This window comes from Marmota monax, unplaced genomic scaffold, assembly GCF_021218885.2.
Source record: "Marmota monax isolate L192 unplaced genomic scaffold, Marmota_monax_Labrador192_F-V1.1 WCK01_AAM20220418_F8-fsc00276, whole genome shotgun sequence".
Taxonomy (NCBI): domain Eukaryota; kingdom Metazoa; phylum Chordata; class Mammalia; order Rodentia; family Sciuridae; genus Marmota; species Marmota monax.
The window spans coordinates 340,865-355,862 of NW_026695204.1; the positions used below are offsets into that span (position 1 = coordinate 340,865).

At 32.4% G+C, this 14,998-nt stretch overlaps 1 protein-coding gene across 4 annotated transcripts in view; it reads right to left on the reverse strand.

Annotated features, from left to right (window-relative positions):
- Rev3l (REV3 like, DNA directed polymerase zeta catalytic subunit) overlaps positions 1 to 14,998 on the reverse strand; it is a 184,880-nt gene that overhangs the window by 55,792 nt on the left and 114,090 nt on the right. For all 4 annotated transcript variants that reach the window (XR_009225459.1, XM_046429923.2, XM_046429925.2 and 1 more), the window contains exons 14-18: positions 13,423 to 14,333; positions 10,879 to 10,961; positions 9,485 to 9,610; positions 6,252 to 6,444; positions 4,719 to 4,830 (exon numbers count right to left, since the gene is read on the reverse strand). Coding sequence is in view for 3 of the 4 variants with exons in the window: in XM_046429923.2 (XP_046285879.1) it covers positions 4,719 to 4,830; positions 6,252 to 6,444; positions 9,485 to 9,610; positions 10,879 to 10,961; positions 13,423 to 14,333 (1,425 nt within the window). In the remaining variant the exon portion in view is untranslated. The remainder of the gene's footprint in view (positions 1 to 4,718; positions 4,831 to 6,251; positions 6,445 to 9,484; positions 9,611 to 10,878; positions 10,962 to 13,422; positions 14,334 to 14,998) is intronic.

The following is a 14,998-nucleotide window of genomic DNA, read 5'->3' on the forward strand; positions in this document are numbered from 1 at the left end:
GAGAATGGAAAAGAAAAATCTTCCTTTTCTTACTTAATTTTAATAATGACTTATTTCTCACATGAAGTTAGGCCAAAGTAATACAAGTTTGTCCTCTTAAGAGGAAGACGACTGTTTAATGGTACACTGAAATATTAACTGAGATTAATAAGGGGAAGGAAGGCATAAGAATCTAGAAAAATGTGTTCATTGTGGTTACACAGCTACATTGGTAAAGTTAAACAACAAATTGCACCTAACTCAGGAGTCTCTTTGTGGCTCCTCTTGGAGTGTCTTTGTTGTGATCATTATGAAGAAATATTTGGTTACAGAAAGGAAAATAAGGATTTTAAAGCTGGCATGGTGTAGCGTGCCTATAATCCCAGCGACTCAGGAGGCTGATGTAGGAGGATCACAAGTTGAAAGTAAGCCTCAGCAAAAGCAAGGTGCTAAGTGACTCAGTGAGACCCTGCCTCTAAATAAAACACAAAATAGGGCTATTAGATGGGCCGAGTGTCCCTAGGTTCAATCCCCGGTACCTGTCCCTCTCACACAAAAAAATTTGGGATTTTACACACTAGTCACAAAGTCATTCTGAATTGTGGGATGTGTGACCTGTTCAAATTATGTCATCTAATACCTTAAGTCTCAGTCATTGTCTACAATATTAGATCATACTAATTTATTGCTCTAACCATCTATAGTTACTCATGGTATAACAATGGAGCATAAGCAGATCACCAAATATTTAGAACTGGTTTGCTAATATTTTATCAGACTTCCATAGATGCTTTTAAAAAGTGAGTGTTGAGGGCCAGGGTTGTATGTAGCTCAGTGGTTGAGTGTTTGCCTTGCATGTGTGAGGCACGGGGTTCGATCCTCAACACTATATATATATATATATAAAAACAAAGATATTGTGGCCATCTACAACTAAAAATTTTTTTTTTTAAAAAAGTGAGGGTTGAATTGCTTTAGTTTCATTGGTCAATAGAAATTATGATGTTACTAAAATGTCCTATTTCTAATTCTGGAGTATTTAAGTCTGATATCAAAAGAACTAGGTAAAAACTTCTCCAAGAGTATCCTTTCTTTTTTTCCTATTTCTTAAAGGCCCTTGAAAGTGTATTAGGTAATATAAATTTTAATATCTAGTGATCAGCTCATGATCCACTATTACATCACAGATTTGCAGAGTAGCCCCCCAGTGCTGTTGGAGAAAAAGATAATGTACATATTATGCATGTGTTTTCCTCTATACAAATATGGTGGAAATTTCTAAAAAATGGCTTAATTTAATAAACAATTATTAATGTAATAAAACAGTCAAATAGTTCATCAAAATGTCCTCTTTTAGAGTGTCACATGAGTGGTATTTCTGGAACAAAGAACAAGTTTGTGGTATGATCATGGAGAAGCAAGAAACAGCAAGACAATAAGCACAATGAAATAAATATCCAGAAAAGGGAACCTGGAAAGATCCCAGGGTACTAAGTATCCCAACACCCTTCCTCCTTAGTCTTCCAACATAATACTCAACACTTTTACCATATCTGTGTTGAAACTGACTTTATCATCTTATCCACTAAAAATCTTTTCTTAGGGTAATAAAAGATGTACTACATTTAGTACAGTGCAACCCTTGTAAAGCTTTTTAATGGCTAACTTTGAGAAACTAACTCTGAGGATCATGAGTCATGGAAGATTTAAAGGACTCTTGCACACATACAAAAAACCCTATTGTTAATGGCTTCTGAAGTACTGAGAGAGAATCAGAACAAGCATTACAATGTAGCCATGGTTGACTCTGATCTTAAGAAACTGGAAGATTCCTGGAGTTCTCATCACATATGTTTCTAAGCATTGTTGGAACATAAAGAAGATGCCAGAGTATTGTAAGCCCTTCCCTTTTAGCTCCTTTCACAGATAGTTATTCTAATTCATTTAAACTTCTCAATTCATGAAACATCTTGTTATCTCAAGAATTATTATTTCTATCAGCTATTTATTATTCTGCTGTGGCATAAATACTTAGTTTTTGATAATGTTTTGAAAGATTTCAATTAAAAAGTTGTCTATTTTTATAAACTACTACTACTCAGAAATGACTACTGAAAACCAAAACAAAAAAGGGACCCTATTGCTCTCTTTTTTTGGGGTGTGTGTGTGAGGGGAATGAGTCACTTGACCACTGAGCCACATCCCCAGTCTTATTTTGTATTTTATTTAGAGTCTCACTGAGTTGCCAAGTGCCTTGTTTTTGCTGAGGCTGGCTTTGAACTCCTGATCCTCCTGCCTCAGCCTCCTGAGCCTTTGGAGATTACAGGCATGTGCCACCATGGCCGGCTCCTATGCGTCTCTTAACAGATTTATTTCACAGATTTTGTTCCCTTAGAATAATATGGCAGTTGTTCCAATATTTTTTTCAGTTATACTGACAGTAGAGGGTATTTTGGCATATTATTTATACATTAAATTCTAGTCCTATAATTTATTCTAATTAGGATCTCCCATTCTCATGGTGGTACATGATGTGGAATTTCACTGGTACTGTATTCATATATAAACATAGTCTTAATAGACTTGAAAAGCTGAGAAAACATCTATATCAAGTTCAAAGGCCAAAAAACAAAATTTTCTTTTGTGAAAATATTTGGTGACAGTAACAAAGTCATATTGATTTATTCTTTAATTTCTACTGAGTTTCATTCACTCTATCAGGTTTCTAAGTCACAAAAAGAAAAAGATTGGGTAGATGGGATTAGTAGTGAATAATAATAATGATAATAAAAACTGTGGAGAACACTGAAGCAGCAGAAATAGGAAAATGTTTTTATTTCTTTAAGTAGAGAAAGCTACTTCACAGTTAATATTTTAAATAACTCATTAACATCTGTACAGATGAGATCAGTGTGGTCTAACTAGGGTAGAGATAATGGGTAGGAGGGGAAATAAACCTGAAAAATAATTCTGAGTTTAAAGAGGTAGAACGCAATGTACACATGGATGCAGGAAAAAGAGAGGAATCATAGTTTATAAATCTAAGTTAGGGGCACAAGGGAAAATATAAAATTATTAATAAAGTATATATGAAAATTAAAAAATTATTGACAAGAAATTAATGGATTTGATTTTATTTAATATCACTTTAGAATGCTTTTTATATTTGCCACGTAAGGAATAAATATTAAGAATGGAAAAATATATTGTGTGCGTGTACAAATATGTAATGATGAATTTCATTATTATGTATAACTATAATGTACCAATTAAAAAAAGAAAAATAAAAACAATAAACATTTTTACAAGAACACAACTACATTTTATTCATTTTTATATTTATCTTAGCAGCAGCACTGTACTTACACAGGAAATACTATGTACCAGACACCAAGCTAAGAGGTAATGCATTAATTTATCTAATTCTCATATATATTACTAATTTTACAGAAAAGGAAAACAAAGGGTGAGAGAGACATATAACTTGCTTCAAGACAAAAATACGGGGCTAGCTAACACCAAAGCCTGTTTTGAGTTTACTACTCAACAAATGGGTGAAAGAATGGAATAATTATTTTGGAGAGTTGCTTGGACTAACATATAAAGGATATTGAAGAACTAAAAATGTTACCTTTTTTTCTAATAGGTTTGTCAAACTTTACCCCAGTTTTCTTAGTGATTAGTATAATTCATTTCACAGACATTTAAGAAAGTTACCATGCTTGCAAATGGCCAAGAAAATTCTATCAGTGTTGATCTGATGTTGGGATATACCAACAAGGAGAAAATAAGCATACAAAGTAGAGGAATTTATTGGATGTGTGCTAGTGTACAAGATGGCACCGATCAAAACTCTCATGTGTTCCTTTTTCTAAGTTGTTTGCAGAATTAAATGTGGGCACTAAAGCATCTGACATGTTGATGGCAACTTCTGTGAGAAGATAAAAGGTACTGATAATGGCAAGATGCAAAAGGACAGGAATCTATTCAGTCACTAGTGCTATAAGTAATACAAATGCTTTCTCTTTTTTCCTCCCTAGAATGATGGGTAGAGCACAACATTTTTGATGCTCTGTCATTTAACTTGATTTTGTTTTACAGAAAACACATTCTCTAATTTTCAAAATGGTTTACCTATCTGGGATTCAATCAGATGTGGAGTCTATAGAATATTATTTGATCTTTAAAGCAGAATATTATATCAGTTTTTATATGAAAAAGAATTCAACTTTTTTGAACTCTGAGAGCAAAACAGAAAGGGGTAAATCTAACAGATACCAAAGGACAGCTTTTAACTGTACATCAGGATCCAAAGAATATTTTCTAGCCCAATCCTACCAATGGGCAGAAAGCTTAAGTGAAAGCATTTAATAAGGAAGTCCATGGCTCCCAAAAGTTACACTCTTGATAAAATGCAAAAGAGGCATTTATTTTATTTTTAAATTAAAATGATTTTGGTTAAAAGTCCTTTTTATAAATTCTTAAAGGATTTTACTATCAACCATCTAGACCAATTAGCAAATGGTCAGAACAAAAAGCAAAACAAAACCGTAACAACAATAACCAAAACCAACACCACCAATATGGTGGCTGGCTCCCAAAGTAAAAACTTACTTTCAGAGGCTACAGAACGGGACTCTTTTCCTCTTTCATACCCTCATCTATATTATTTGCATTAGTATGAAAAGACCAAACTAGAAAAGACAAGAAAAAATCAGAAAAAAACCCCCAAATAATACCTCTTTATTATATTGGTAATTTCTTGAAAAAGTGCCTTCTCATCAGCAGCATATGTAACTTCTAATCCTGTAATTCCAGATCTTATAAGTAATGGGCTCTGATATCTGATATCTTAAAAAAAAAAGATAAATTGATTAGTATATATAACACTGTTATACTATGTAACAGTATTGTATTATATAACATAAATAGAATATTATCCTTTACTTCTGAGTGAAAGTGTGCTATGGAAATATTTCAAATTAAGAACATAGTCCCCAAAGTAAAAATATAATTAACCCAAACCTTTCTTAAAAGGTTTTCTAACTTTTTCAATTAAAATTTCAAATTTCATAATTTCAGTTATTTAAAAAAGTATACATTCACACAGTTCTGCAGATAATAACATCATCTGCAAAGAAATTTTATTACATTATTTCTGTTTTGTTTCAAAGCTAAGAGCTTTGCTTAGCAGATCATATTTCAATTACTAGTATGCTATAAAATGTTAGAAAATGCTTAATATCACCACCTCTTCAAGACAGAAAAGGTCCTTTTTGTCCTGATATGCATGCCTATTTCAAAGATGTTAAGACTTCCCATCATGGCTGATTACAAAATATAAAAGTAACATCAACTATTTTGAAAATTCAAAAATTGGCTTTTCAGTTGGTATGAGCCAGCTGAACTACATACAGCACTGATTAAACTTCAAATTCTTATATGGTTTTGCTCTGTGCTAAGACTTCTTCCTCAGTGGGCTAAATTCACTTCTAATTTACTTCTCTGCATTTAAAACTGCAGAGAAGTACTTGAAATTTATAAAATGCTTATATGGTACATTTTATAAAGCACCTTTAAACCAAAAGTATATGTATTTTGAAAAAGATATAAGCAAAGTTGGAAATCTCTTAAAAATCTTTTTCACTTATAGTACTAACTTAACTTCTTTTTTAAAAAATTTTTTTTTAATATTTATTTTTTAGTTCTCGGCGGACACAACATCTTTGTTTGTATGTGGTGGTGAGGATCGAACCCGGGCCGCACGCGTGCCAGGCGAGCGTGCTACCACTTGAGCCACATCCCCAGCCCCCTAACTTAACTTCTTAAAGCAAAGAGAAATAATATGTTAGCAGCAAAATACCTGCAAATGCATACATAAGGAAACTGTCTACTCAAGCTAGAGATACATAATCATTTGGATTCTATATGAACAATTAGTATTTCATGAAATGTTATTAAAATCTTTATATCATATTGTTTCTGATTTTTTTCCTGCAGTGCTGAGGATGGAACCTAGGGCCTCAATTATGCAAGGGAAATGCTCTACCACTGAGCCATATACCCAGGCCACTTCTGATTTTTGACAATAATTCAAGCAAGAATAATGAATATAGGGCAAAGTTACCCACAGCGTCCTACTCCCTACCTGAACAAACATTCTAGAAATGAGTCCTTATGCTTGCTTGGATTAGATCTCTAGCACAGAAATTCTCCCCGTTAAAAGAGTCATCCTAGAGTGGGCAGTATATCCTTAATAAAATTAACAATACCTTGACTAGAGACTGTCTTATCTTTATCAATCACTATTACACCTGTGAGTTCTGTTTTCTCAGTATCTGGCAGTGGAGTGTCAGATGAGATGCAGTAGAACAGAGCACAGATTGGGTCAAATTCAGGATCTGGTTCTAAGTCTCGTCTGGTTCGAGCATGTAACTCCACACTGATTAGGGTAAGATTTTGTATCTATGAAAGAAAATAAAAATAATATTTTAAAAAGTTTTTGAGAAATGCATGCTCAAAGAAGTATGTTTCACTAAGACCCTAAGGAGATGTTCATAAAATTATAGACAATTTAACACTCCACAGATTCACTACAAGTAAATATTTAAGAATAGTTTAAATGAATTCATGTATTTATTTTAGAAAATTTATCCTATAATTTCTCAATGAAAATACTTGAAACTATTTGTCTTAGAAATATGCAATGTCTCTCAATTCCTGTTTGAGAAAGAGAATGACTAGTCAAGTGGTTCAAAACAGAATTTGTTACATTTTATTCTTTACAGTTATTTAATCTATAGCTGTATCTATAATTTGAGCTAAAAAGTGAGATTCTCTTTTTTAAAAAATTCCTACTTATTAATATGCTATTAATAAAGAAAAAATAAAATAGGGGGCTAAGAAAATAACTATTTTTAACAATTAGCATGAATTAAATTAAAAAAATTTTTAATTGTATATGAACACAATGTCTTTATTTTTATGTGGTGCTGAGGATTGAACCCAGTGCCTCACACATGCTAGGCAAGCACTCTACCACTGAGCTACAACTCCAGCCCCACATGCAATAAATTTGATAAATTAAAAAAAAAAAAAACTTAAATGGAAAACGTCTCTCTCAAACCCAAACAGAACAAAGCAACTGGTCTAATTAGAAAAGGATGAATGCGTAGAAAGACTATGGAGAATACTGGGAAGACAACTTTAGGTCACAAGTATTTTGAGGTTGATTTCATTACTAGACCAATTTTCACACTTTAGGGATGTTATTTTAAGCAAACAGAATAAAAAAGTTGTCAAGAGAGATTTAACGACTGTGATTAGGCAAGAGGTAGGTGACAAGGGGAACAAGAATCCTTTTTCTTCTGAGTATTGATATGCAGAAGAAGAGATTAGCCTAGGTTAATGGCAAGAAAGTGAGAAGCTCTGGACAGTTTCCTAGAGAAAGTAAGAGTGTAGCAGATTTCTGCAGTTCATTTCCTGTTTTGACCAGCAGGTGGCTGTCAGAACTGTGTATTTGTCAGAAGCGTCAGTGACCACCAACCAGATATCCTAAGTGGCTTTAACTTGAAGAGGACTCTGAAATAGGATTGCACAGAACAAAGTACATATACCTATAACAAGTAAATAGAAAATTATAATTTTCAAATAATTAGAGAATAACCAAGTATAACAAATCTTTTTGCTAAGGTCTATCAATTTTGCCTTAATAAATACTTTTTGACGAAGTATTTAATTTTTAATTGTGGGTGTACATTTTATTGATAAATATTCCCCAATTTATCTGGGCTTTAGGGGCTAAAATAAGGTCAGGTAAAAAATAGGAACTACATGAATGCTACTGAATGAAAAAAAAATGCACAAGTGAATATATGAGGGTGCAAGGCTATGTTCTAATCTAATTCTAATAAAAACAAATTGCCACTATGGGTGGTTACTAATTCTGACTTAAGAGCAAAGACATAAAATAGCTATATAAACTAACACTGTCCAACAGGATATCATAGACACCCTATGTAATTAAAATTTTTCTAGTAGCCACACTAAAAAAAGTAAAAATAGGTTTAACTAATACAAAAACTTTTTAAAAATAGAATCAAATAGAGGTTGATAATTCCTTATCCAAAATGCTTGAGACCAGCAGTGTTTTGGATTTTGACATGTCTGCACACATATAATGAGAAGTATCTCAGAGATGGGATCCAAATCTAAATGCAAAACTCATCTGTGTCTCTTATACACCTCATACCCCTAACCTGAAGAGTAATTTTACACAATATTTTTAGTGCATTGTGCTTTGACTGCAACTCAATCATATGAAGTCAGATGTGGGATTTCCCACTTTCAGCACCATGTCAGTCAGTGCTCAAAAAGTTTAAGACTCTGTATTTTTGAATTAGAGATGCTCAACCTGTACATCTAAAATATTATTATTTTAATATGTAACCAATATAAAAAATTGCTAATGAGATACTTTATATTCTTTTACCTACTGTAATCAATATGTATTTTACATTTATACCACCCATCTCAATGTGGATGCTTTTTTTTTTTTTTTTTTTTTTTTTGAGGGGTCATGCTAAGGATTGAACCCAGGGCCTTGTGCATGAGAGGCAAGCACTCTACCAACTGAGGTATATCTCTAGACCTGAATTCTGAATTTTTTAACAAAACACTTGATCTACATTTAGATTTCATAAAATTTACAGTTGAAAGCTTATTGTACATGACTAAGTTGTTTTAAACATCCTTAAAACATTTTCTAATAAACAATTATCAGTTTTTAAATCTAAATTAATTAAAATTAAATAAAACTTAAAATTTAGTTCTTCAGTTGTATAGGCTAAATTTTAAATTCTCAGTAGTCATGTTGCTAGTGGTTGCCATAATGAAAGCATAATTTAAAAAATACACTCAAATTTCCATCTTATTGCCAGTCAGATACATGCTCTGAGTTTTCTGTAATATGGATAAATTTAGAGTAGAGATAAATTTACATATTCTTTCCAATCCATATTGTATTAATATACATTATTATAAGACACTGTCCTAGTCTTTAGCATATGGTTTGTAACATTAAAGTAAGTAAATTACATAGAAATTATGTGAATAAATGAATTCATCCTCTTTTATAGCAAGTTTTAATCTACTGAGCCAACCAAACAGAAAATAGAAATGTGATGTAACATCCTAGTATAATATCAAAATAAAAGGTTTTGTAACACATAATTCTAATATTTCAAAATTTTTCTAATTTTAGCTTCTAGAAACTAAATTCCAGTTATCAGATTTGTGAACATTGTGAAACCACAAAACTGTCTCAGCAAGTAATGAATGCTTTAAAAGGTTTTCTACTTCATATAAATACAATTAAAAAAAATGAAGATTAACAAGGATAGAATTCAATGTGTACTTCTCTCACTAAAAAATTCCCACATTTGTTCTATAGAATAAAACCTAACAGATAAAAACAGTGTATGAGTCCTTACTGTTGTAGTTTTACCTCATGTAAAGCTTTTGCCTCCTGTAAGTTTTGTATGCTGACTTTGAAACCGTAAGTATTATTTAAAGATGGTCCATCAATCTGAGAAGTTTCTTTCTTTGGGGTATTTACTGCTGCAAATTGATTCTATTAAAAAAAAAAAAAGCCAAAAAAAGATCATGAGTAATCATTTTCTTTCTTTTAATTACTTATTCACATTTAGGTAGTATGCTTCATATACTTAGAATTGCTAAACTTGTATTATCTCTTTTTTAAGTTCAAGAAAAAAACTCTTACTATTCTTTTCATTCTAATAACTGCATATACATATGTCAAATATCTGCTATAATCTACAAGCAACCATATGTTGATCTTTGAGTTTACAAGCCCCAAACACTGAAATAACAGTTTTGTAGACAGCTAAAACATTTATACCACATGGATATTTATTTATTAATTTATTTATTTGCTTTCCTGAAAGTAAGACAAGTAAGTAGTTTATTTACAACTACACTAGCTAAAGTTTGTGAAAGATTCGAAATTCTGATACATGTAGTATTGTAGTAATACAAAAAATATTGTAAATGATCTTCAAGTACGTAGAAAAAATAACATCTTTGCATCTTTTTATTTTGTAAAATATTTTTCCTGGTTTCTAAATCCATTAACCATTTCCCCCCAAATGTTGATTTATGTTTACAACTCACAGGTATTTGTTTTTAATATATATAGTTTATAATTTAATAATTTTATAAATAAATGTTTAACAAGTATGACTTCAGGATATAAATACTAAAGTATATTTTATGTAGTTAATAATATTTATAAGTGGCCACCACAGAAGTGATTTTCATCATGTATTTCCAAGTATATATATCTAATGTATGCTTTTTTTCACATAACCATATACTTCTAGGTTACTATATTTTTAGTAACTGAATAAAGACAGTTTTAACTTTTTAGTTTCAGTAGTAAATAATGTTGTTTTCCTTTGCTATTTAGTGAAATAAATTTTAAAAATTAAGTTATATTTGAGAAAAAAGTAATAAACCAAGAAAAAGGATATATTTTTGGTGGGATCAAAAATCACTTACTTGAGCTCTGTTGTCATGGATTGTTCTGATTTTGCCAGTAATCAGTTAATGTATTTGTATCCTCATAATCCACATTTTGGCTATCATATTCACTTTCTCTGTAATACGTGTATTTACATATAAGAATCTTTTAGATCCCAACAACAAAAAATAAACTAAAAAATAGGCAATTTCTTGTTGTCTCAAAGATACGTAAATAATGATGCAAAAATATAAGTAATAAAAATCTTTAATTGAGACATGAAATTATTAATTATCTAACTGAAATCTAAAAATAAGTCTGGATCTTCCACTGATCTGTAAATATGTTAGTATAGTTACCTTCACTTGTGTTGTTAAGAGTACTCTTCTAAGAGTGTCAGTATTACTTCCTTTCTTATTACTCAACTTCTGGGTTTTTGGTTCTGTAGAAAGAAATTTCATTTTTAACTTGAACATTGAAATTACCTGCTTCTGTTTTTTAAAAAACTTTTGTTGTTCCAAATATTTAGTTACCATTTTGAGTACTGTCCTATAAATTCCCCCCAAAGATTTAATAATTTTAAAATGAAACTAATTCAAATCTCTGATGCCCTCCAAAATAACTTTAAAATTTTGCATTTTTACATACACTTAGGTTTTATTTATTGAGGTTTTTAAAATCTTAGTCATTACTCTTGGGAATCAATTAATCACTTATTTATCAAGTATTTATGATGAAAAGACATATTTCTTGCTTTCATGGGATCTGGAGAGAATCAGAAATTCACCATACAGATAGCAAAGTGAAATTAAAGTAGTCTTCTTTATGTGTAGAGGATATATTCTAAGAACCCTGTGGAGGTTCAAAACTACCAATAGTACTGAACTCTATATCATTTCCAATACATACAAAACTACAACAAAGTTTTATTTATGAATCAGTACAGTAAGAGATAGGTAATAATAAAGTAGAACAATTATAACAATATACTATGATGAAAGGTCAATGAATGTGGTCTCTTTCTCAAAATAACCTCTTATACCTTTACCTTCTTCCTTCAAGGAAGTACTTTATGGCATATTTGCATTCCCAGCATTGCTGTTCTTGCTCTTGGGGCCATTATTAAGTAAAGTAAGGATTACCTGATCATAAAAACTGCTACTCTGCAACAGCTGATAACTAAGATAGCTACTAAGTGACTAGAGAGGGCAGCATATAGAGCACGAATGTGCTAAGTAAAGGGATGATTCACATCCTGAAAAAGATACTACTCAGAATCATACAACTTATAAATTGCTTATTTATATAACTTTATATTTAATATTTTTGGACCACAGTTGTTGATAACTGAAACTGCTGAAAGTAAACCTGTGGGTAAGGAGAAACCACTACATAACTGGGATAAATACAACAAAGGGGAACATAATTGGGAATTTTTTTCTGGTAAAGGTAAGTAAGGCATCTTTGAGCTAAAAATCTTAAGAGCAATAATTAACTAGAAGTGGATTAGGCATTTTTCCAAATTACTGGGCAAAAAAACTAGAGATTGTAAGGGTGGGCAAGAAGGCAAGAAGCCCAGGAAAGAGATAATGACAATTCGTAAGTAGATCAATTTGAGTTATTTAGGAGTTAAGTAAGTGACAGATGGATTGGACACCACAGGGTGAATATTTAGGGAGTCAGGTGGGTGCTACAAATAAAAGTGTTTCTGAGTAGTGTAGTTTACTAGAGATAGCAGTACTATTAATTGAGATAAAGAGAACTGAAAGAAGAAGAGATAAAGAGAACTGAAAGAAGACAATATGGATTTCTATGTGTGGGCACGTATATGTGTTTATAAGGGGGTTAGGGAAGTGGTGGTAAATGTGCGCAGTGAGACTATGAATTAACTTTAAAAATATTGATCTTGTAGTGCCTTTGCGCATTCAAATGAAATGCCAATTAGGCAGCTGAACATAGTATTGTGGGGCTTAAAAGAGAGCTCTGAACTGGAAATATAAATTTGTGAGTTACCTATGTTAATTCTGTGAACAGGAATTAGATCATTTAGAAAAAAAATATAAAGAAGGCTGAAGGTCAAACCTTAATAGATTTTTAACATTTGGGCTGGGGATGTGGCTCAAGCGGTAGCGCGCTCGCCTGGCATGCACACGGCCCGGGTTCGATCCTCAGCACCACATAGAAACAAAGATGTTATGTCTGCCGAAAACATTTAAATAATAACTGAGAATAAGGAAATAAGTTTCAAAGGAAAGCCAGTAGAAAGAAACAGAAGTAGGAGGATAGCCAACAGGAGAAGAAGGTCCAATAAGGAAGATCAATGTGACAATGCTTATTTTGAAAGGTATGTGATAAAAAGACTGAAATAAATCCATTGGTGTCAGATGTAAGAACTTATTAAGAATCTTGACAAAAAGCTGTAATAAAAGAATGATAGGAGCACAAATAAAGTTTAGGGTGAATGAACAGCAAGCAAATAAATGGGGCTGTCAAATTAAGAGAAATCCTAAGAAATTTGGCTTTGAAGAGGAAGAGAAAGAGAAGAAGCTGGTTGAAGATATAAGGTCAAGAAAAATTTTTGGATTTATTTCTATTCTAAAAGGTGGAAGAGATTTATGTATATGTTAAAAGGCGGGGGGAGATCAAGTTAAAAAGAAGGTACAGTTTCTAAGAGGGCTCCATAATTCATCTAGACGGTAAGAAGACAGGATGGAAGCAGATAGAAGTAATTTCACAGTAAAAACATGAAAAAGTTTAAATATAATGATTATAAGATATAATAATCTATTTGCCAAGCTACAATTTCATTCAAACAGCTGACTTTCATTATACCAAGGTCTAATGTTATCTTCATTTCTAACTATGAAATCACTTTTTAGCCTTTCCATTATTTATACACTTACCTGTTGATAAAGGGCTAAAACAAGTGGCCTCAGGAAGCCTTTCCAGATGTTTTCTCTGTGTAACTGGTGTACTATGAAGGCAAAGTAAGTCACATTTCCCAGTTCTTGCCCTAGCATTAATCGGAGAGATTGCCAGAGGCTCCTGGGACTCACTGCAGGGGCTTTTCTGTGTACTATCTTTTATTGGCTTTATAAAGTTTTCAACATCCAGGGAACGTAGCTCATCTACTGGTGTTGAAGGTCTGTCATTTCCATTTAATGCTTTGGAATCTGTGGGTGTTCCTTCTTGCCAAGGGGGAATTACTGGGGAATCAGGAGAGCTAAAACTAATATAATGGTTATCATCATCTTCATCTTTCTCAGGATTACTTGCAGAGGCAATAGGTTGCAGTATCTGACTTCCACTTGCAGTTCGACTGCATCCTGTGGTTGGTGCTTGTAAAGCAATCCGAGAGTTATCAATATCTTCCTTAGTATGTACTATAGTGGGATGTATATGTGCACTTGCATCCAGTTGTGGAGACACTACAGGTTTGTCATCTGGGTTAACTAATGGGCTGAAGTTCTCAACAGATTTTACGACTCCAGTTGGCTCAGTTTTAGGCAGCTTCTTAGAACGTTCATATTCTTCTTTGGCTTGAAGCCAGGCTTGAACCAGCTGTCGACTTGGGGCACATTTGCAAGGCATAATCACAATTTTTTTATCTTCAACCATTTTATGGTTATTATTGAACCCTTTATTGACAACTGCTTGGCCATTACGAAGGGGTGACCCTGGTCTTGGATTCTGAGTCATTGCTGAGAATGCTGTTTTCCACAGACGAAGTCCTTCTAAGGAAAAGTCTCCCTCAAACTCAGCCAAATCATTTGGAAGTCGAGTTTCTACCATGAGGAGCCGTCCACCAATCTCCCTATAAACAACATATTTTAGAAAAAAAAGTTCTGTTTCAAAAATAATTTATCAAAATATTTAATTTTCTGAAAAATATAAAGCTGTTTTTGGAGTCTTAAACACGCCGATTTCTTTCTTCCCACTCAACCATCCCCCACTTTTTAAGAAGGAACACACTATATTTAGTTTCAATACACTTTTCCTGACAAGTATATGACTAGCAAATTAATTTCCTTTGGAAAGTATTATTAATAAAAAAGAGAGAAAGTATATTTTATTTTGTTTTAGTGCCCCATGAAACCTTTTTTCCTTTAAGGAGATGACACAAATTCATCAGATTCCTGACTTCTACTAATCTTAAGTAACTTTTCAATGTCACTATGCATGGACAGTGATGGAGTCATTTATCATTTAGACTCTATATCTCTTGAATTTTATTTATAGCCTTGCCTCCTTCTATATTCTCTAATACCTATGATAGTTCAGCAAAACCAGTAAATTCAAACACATCTTAGTTCCCCTCAAATTCTTTAAATCATTAAAAAATAAAATCACATGCTAGAGATTGTAAAATCACATGCTAGAGCTCATTGGTAAAGTGTGCACTTAGCATGTGTGAAGTCCTGAGTTCAACCCCTTGTGCACACATGTACACACATATGCACCCAATCATACACAAATTGA